This window comes from Seriola lalandi, unplaced genomic scaffold (genome assembly GCF_002814215.2).
Source record: "Seriola lalandi dorsalis isolate HSWRI2012SDOR001 ecotype SW California unplaced genomic scaffold, Sedor1 jcf7180002054578, whole genome shotgun sequence".
Classification (NCBI taxonomy): Eukaryota; Metazoa; Chordata; class Actinopteri; order Carangiformes; family Carangidae; genus Seriola; species Seriola lalandi.
Window position 1 is genome coordinate 1,023,052 of NW_019525131.1, and position 6,450 is coordinate 1,029,501.

Here is a 6,450-nt window from a genome sequence, read left to right on the forward strand (position 1 = left end):
GAGGAGGGGCCCTGCCCTGGAATCTGCATACCAGATAAGAGCTGCATTCATGTGGACGCATCAGCTCCACATCTAGTCCAGCGCGGGGTTGTTCACACCGCAGAGCCACTCCGACCCTCTGCCCGCCCACCTGTGCTCACCTGCTGAGGAACGTGTACAATCACACCGACAACTGACAAGCCAGCGCGCCCCCAGCTCTCTATCTGTTTCTCCTCGTGCTCGGAGCGCGAGCCGACCCGGCCCGGCCCGGACCGCACCGTGCAGCGCAGCGCGTGCAACTCGAGATAATAGACTATTAGTGGAAGTGGGATTAATTTGTAGCCAATTACAAGCCGCATAGTTGAATAGGAATGCATAAATAAGGAGGGACACACACACTCACGCACGCACGCACGCACACGTGAGTGTGTGATAGAGGGTCCTCGAGGGGCCGGTTGAAGACCAAAAAAGGAGTTGAGAGCGATAGAGAGATAGAGAGAGAGAGAGAGAGAGAGAGAGAGAGAGAGAGAGAGAGAGAGAGAGAGACGGTTTAACCATTAGAGAGATAGATCCGCTCTGTCCCGCCTTTAACTGCTCTCGGGCTCCAAAGCGCGCACCCACCGGTGACCAGACAGAGCGCGCGGGGCTGGAGGTCGGGACGCGGAGCGGTTTATGTGTGTGTCACCGCGGGACAGTGGCGCCGTCACGCAGACGCAAGGTAGATCAGCGCATACGCTGCCGCGTTGGACGCGGAGGATGAACCGGAGAGAGGAAGAAGTTTAAACTTTAACGAGACCGCGTCCGGAATCCGGTTAGACCCGCATCAGTCCAGACTGTGACCTATGGGAAAGTTTAAGGGGCTGAAGACCTGACCCCCACCCCCCCCTGGATGCTGACCTGCCTGTGTTGTGAAGTTTTGTCCCTTTAAGACGCGTCAGGCGGAAACTTTTCTGTTAACACGGCTCCTGCTTTTTAATCCGGATCCTCGATTTATGGGAAAGACCGAGTGACGTGATGAACCGGGACAGAGCGGTACCGGGGCCCGGAGCGGACGGGGTCCAGACCGTGATATGCCGGGACAGAGCCGTAGCAGGGCCCGTGGCAGACGCGACCCAACCGGTGATGAGCCGGGAAAGAGCAATACCGGCGTCCGACGGGGACGGGATCCAGACCGTGGTAGGCCTGGACAGCGGGGACCTGCTGGACGGAGTTGCAGCCGGAGAGAAGCGGCTCTTCTCTAACGCGGTGGTCGGAGGCAGAGATGCTCAGGCCGTGGAGAACCACACGGAACCTCCGCCGACAAACCCGGTGTTAGCGCCGCCACAGCAGGTAGAGTCACAGAGACAAAGTTGGAGGGTTTGTACTCGGGGTGACGGAGTTGACGTTGCAGCAGCAGACAGAGAGCGGGATGAATAAAGCAGAGCAGGTGTAAAGTCCAAAATAAAAACCTGATGAAGAACCAGAACCAGGACCACAGAGTTTTCAGAGTCAGCACCCGCGAAAATCCACTGACTCTGAGAAAAGGAAGTGAATTTAAAGAGGGAGAGTTTGATGATGATGATGATGATGATGATGATGATGATAGTGTGGTTTCTTGTCATGTAAAACGTCCCGCGGCCCGTTGGTGGCCCGGTGCTGGCCCTGTGTTGGCCGCTGTTGGCCCTGTGTTGGCCGCTGTTGGCATGTCGCGGCTGATAGTCAGACAGATAAACATCATTAAAATCAGCTTTTTATTTGTTCCCGCGCTGTGATGGAAACAACATGAATCAACTCGCTCAGAGTCAAACACTCTTTTTATTCCACGGCGGGAAAAAACATTTCACAGTTTGACAATAATGTAATTTAATCTGACCAGCAGCTGTAAATAATATAATCTGTCATTTTCTTTCAAATTAAATAAATTATTATCCAAACGAAAATTCAGTTGAAGTTTCAGTGTAAAATAGTTGTAATTTAAAGAGCAGCCGAACCTCCTCAAGTTTATGGAGACTGGTTAAATTCAATGAATAATCAGGTTTATTATGTCACGTGTGTTCATCTCAGATCATTTTAAAGCGATTCACCCTGTGAATCTTATCAGCAGCTGTTAATGGACCCGGATTATTAAAGAGAATAAAAATATTATAACTGCGAGATTATTCATGTCGACATGCTCCACACTGGCCTCACGAACAAATGAATGAGTAATCAGGATGTAGCCTCTCTGAACCTTTATCTGCTCCACACACCGGGACCACCGGGACCTCTGCTCCACATAAATCTGAAGGAGGACACTCAGTGACCGGTTCAGACTGACAAGCTTATATGGGTGTGAGAGATTTATGGAAACACAAATTATCAATGTTTTTAATAACATTTAAAAAGTTTTTTTTTAAAAACCACACTTTATTAGATCTTTATTTTACAGTTGATCATCAGACACAGTATAAATAGACTGAGTGTTTCCTTCCTCTTTGTCTTAACTTCTCTCCGTCAGCGGACCAGTAAATACATCAAATGAGGCTGATTCCTTTCATATTAATACAGGAGCTCTAATAGTGTGTGTGTGTGTGTGTGTGTGTGTGTGTGTGTGTGTGTGTGTGTCGGTGCTGTTTGTGTGTAACTCCAGTTATAATTTTGGAGAAAATGTATTTACTGTATTTTTATATTGTATCTTATTTATTAAAACGATTATTATTATTATTAGTAGTAGTAGTAGTATTAGTATTAGTATTAATATTAGTATTGTTACGACATGGTGATAGAAAGAATAGTGGCAAAGATTCTAAATTCGTAATAATAACAAGAATAATAAAAATAAATAACAATCGAAAATAATAGCCTAGATAATATGATAATAAATAATGAATATTGATTAATAAATAAAGGCTATGACTCAGTTTAAAACATCTCAGACAGAGACCATGCAGGTCCAGAGGCTCAGCCTCAGTACACTCAGCAGGGTTTCACTGGCGGGAAGAAGCAGCTCAGACCCACTGAGTATAATGATAATACATTTATTATTATTATGTTGTTGTTGGTGTAGTAATGATATATATTATATTACAAAAATAACATTAATAATAATAATAATAATAATAATGATAATAATAATAATGGTATTAATCCCGATGTGTCGTTTGTCAGGGCCCCACCGGGCACCGGACCACCTCGTTCTCCGTGCTGGACATCCTGGACCCCAACAAGTTCACGAGCAGCCGGCGGCACCAGCAGCACGCGAGCCACCGGGGAGAGCGCGAGATGAGCGGGTACGGAGCGGAGAACCGGAGAGGAGGCGCGGGGGAGCGGGAGCCCGGCCTGGAGCCCGGTAAGGGCTGCTACGGTGCCGAGGAATACCCAAGCAGTAAGTCCATTAAACCCACCGGTTTAATGTGTTTATTAGTGTTTCAGTTGGTTTGTTTCCCGCCTCTATAGTGTCCTGTCCTGAACGTCAGCGTCACATCTTCATCCGGTTTTATTTTAATTTTTCTTTCACCGCGAGGAAATTTCCTCTTCAATGAACCAACATTCATTAAAAATACGGAATATTATATAATATTTTATGATGTTATAAAAAAGCCTATTTGGTGTCGTTTAGATTTAATCTGACTTTCTTCAGATTTTTCATTATTTAGGCCTGTAATCCGATTTAACGACGGAACAGTCCGTTTGTATTTCTACTGAGGCCTACCGGAGGATTTCCGGAGAGTCTAAATCCTGGGTCATTGACGTGTGTGTGTGTGTGTGTGTGTGTGTGTATGATGGTGACAGAAAAACTCGCGGCCTCGCGGAGAAAAGGCGCGAGGTGGGCGCGCACGTGTGTGATCGGTATTATTGATTGGTGAATATCTGTTTCAACCAGCAGTGTGTGTGTGTGTGTGTGTGTGTGTGTGTGTGTGTGTGCGTGCGTGCGTGCGTGCGTGCGTGACCCATTAACTGCAGTAATCATTTACGTTTACTCTTTGATCAACGTCTGTTTCTGTTCTTCACTTTCATCTTTTCTCTTCATCACACTTTTTCAAAATCACTCGTTCACATCATCAACACATGTTTAGATAAATGAGCTTCAGTCTGTCACACGGTTTTGATCCAATAAAAAGAATAAAAATGTAGAGTAGCGAAAAGCCTTTTATATTTAGTAAAAATCAGAAACAAATATTTTTCCCGGACATTATTATCAATTATTAATGATAATTATTGGTCAAAGATATGTTGATATTATTTTTGTTTTGATATAGTTCTCGGTCAGACTTTGATAGGATGAATTAAAACATAAAGAAGAAGCTGTGAACATGTTTAAGATGAATCTGGTCGGTTCTGTTTAAAATAAATTCACCATTGACTATTGAGCTGTTACAAACACTGAACCTGCACCGTTTGTTCCTCTAAATAACAACATGAAGAAGAATATCTGCGATCAAACTAAAGTGTGTGCGTGTGTGTAAAGTTCAAACAATAAATCAGTCTGAAAATTTTTAAACTGAAGTAATTTAATGATAAAACTTTCACTTTTTGATGAAGTCATTAGTTAAAAATTTGTGACTAAATGAAAAAATGATTTTATAAATTCAGCGTGGTTGAAATGTTTGTTTTTATATTTCAATCCTCAGCTGATGGCGGATGTTTCATGTTTCTTTTCTTCTCCTGTTGAAGTTGTCTGAGCTGCTCAGTGAAAACATCTTTACTCTGGTTCACTGTGTTTTTCAGACGAACCATCTGACTCACTGAGGTTGGATGGAAAATGTCTCATTAAAAATAAAATGATTTTATTCCACTTTTTAAAATGATCTTTTTCCAGATTTCACCTCCTCTTTAAGACTTTTGGTTTCAGACATGTGAAATCTGATCCTTGATTATGAGTTGGGCAGCGGCCCTGTGGCTCCAGACCTTCTGGGCCCTTAAAGCCTTGTTTCAATTTGTGTATTTAATAATTAGAATAATAGTTCGTTTTTATCAGCTGTGATGATCAGAGAATCTGCTGAGGTTTTACTGATGATTTAATATTTTTTGCCAAAATTTAGCTTTTAAACAGTTTTTTCAGTTGGTTTATATGTTGTCAAATAAATATAATCAAACTGTCAGACTGTAGCTGACACAGTGTAAACCAGCAGAGGGAGTCACTGCAGGGGCCTCAGTGAGGGCCCACAGTTAGAGGGTCCAGAGTCAGGGCCCCTGTTGATCTGATCACTCCGTTTGAAAACAGAGAGATTTTACTCTCAGTCAGGACTTTGACTAAATGCTGGTTATGAGCGGTTGAATTCATTCATTCAGTTCAACCACTGCCTTTTTATTTTATTCTTTATACTTTTTTTGTCTTTCTATACTTCTGTTTTTATTCTTAATTATTGATTATTGATCTGTGTATATGAGGCAAGAACACACATATTTCCACCTGGTGGCTCTCAGGAGCTTTTGAAGGCCCCAGGACGATGTGTGGTAATTAATATACAGTCATTTGATGAATTATAAATGTAGATTTAATGTCTTTAATAATAATTATTTTCACATGGTGAATCTGTGTACACACACTGGCCTTCAGTGTGTTTGCGATACAGACGTGGCTCAGTGGCTCAGTGGCTCAGTGGTGCGGTTGTGGCTGCTGTGCAGCAGCACACAGTGGTGCTTAGAGGAACTGCAGCTCAGCCCACACTGGCTCTATCTCTGACAGCTGAGGGCTATTTACTTCATACAGTTTCTCTCTGTGTTGTGTGTTTCCAGAGGAAGGCTTTGTGTACAGAAGCCCAGATGAGGATGACTACCACAGATCCGGGACCCCGGACTCAGACGCTCCAGATGGCCCCTACAGCAGTGAGGAGAGCAGCTCTGCCCTGCCCAGTAACGGAGAGAGGGACCTGGGCCAGCACAGCCACCAAGACCCCTCCAGAGACACCAAGAGCCCAGGAGGAGGGCCTGCAGGCCAGATCTCCAACGCCCAGACCAACGGGGCCCAAGGGGTCAAGCCTAAGAGGAAGCGCTCTGGCTCAGACTCCAAGTCGGGGAAGCCCCGTAGAGCCCGGACTGCCTTCACCTATGAGCAGCTGGTGGCGCTGGAGAACAAGTTCAAGTCCACACGCTACCTGTCAGTGTGTGAGCGCCTCAACCTGGCCCTGTCGCTCTCCCTCACTGAGACCCAGGTCAAGATCTGGTTCCAGAACCGCCGGACCAAGTGGAAGAAACAAAACCCCGGTGCCGACACCTCCGCCCCCACTGGCGCTGGAGGAGCGGGAGGTACAGGGGGCGCAGGGGGAGGAGCGGGAGGAGGCCTGGGCAGCCTCAGCCCTCTCAGTCCGTCCCCCCCAGTCAGCGGGCACCTGGCCATGCACGCTGGCTATGCTGGCCACCACCACCCCCCCACTGGCAGCCTGGTCCAGCTGCCTTTCCTCACCGCCAGCCACGTCCTGTCCCCCTTCATGCTGGGGACTCAGAGCTATGCTGCCCCCGCCTTCTACAGCACACATCTGTAGACACACACACACACACACACACACAGAG

General features: G+C 45.8%; 1 protein-coding gene across 1 annotated transcript; it reads left to right on the forward strand.

Moving 5' to 3' along the window:
- Nucleotides 1-560: 560 nt before the first annotated feature.
- On the forward strand, nucleotides 561-6,444 carry nkx1-2b (NK1 homeobox 2b). Its single transcript, XM_023417864.2, has 3 exons — nucleotides 561-1,308; nucleotides 3,106-3,322; nucleotides 5,677-6,444. Exons 1-3 carry the CDS (start codon nucleotides 994-996, stop codon nucleotides 6,420-6,422), a joined length of 1,278 nt encoding a protein of 425 aa, XP_023273632.1. The 5' UTR covers nucleotides 561-993; the 3' UTR covers nucleotides 6,423-6,444.
- The last annotated feature ends 6 nt before the right edge of the window (nucleotides 6,445-6,450 follow it).

Bases quoted from the DNA above. Each gene is read 5' to 3' on its own strand.
- nkx1-2b (XM_023417864.2), top strand. From the start codon at position 994: ATGAACCGGGACAGAGCGGTACCGGGGCCCGGAGCGGACGGGGTCCAG. The intron at 1,309-3,105 runs GTAGAGTCACAG...GTCGTTTGTCAG, and splicing joins TGTTAGCGCCGCCACAGCAG to GGCCCCACCGGGCACCGGAC. The intron at 3,323-5,676 runs GTAAGTCCATTA...GTGTGTTTCCAG, and splicing joins TGCCGAGGAATACCCAAGCA to AGGAAGGCTTTGTGTACAGA.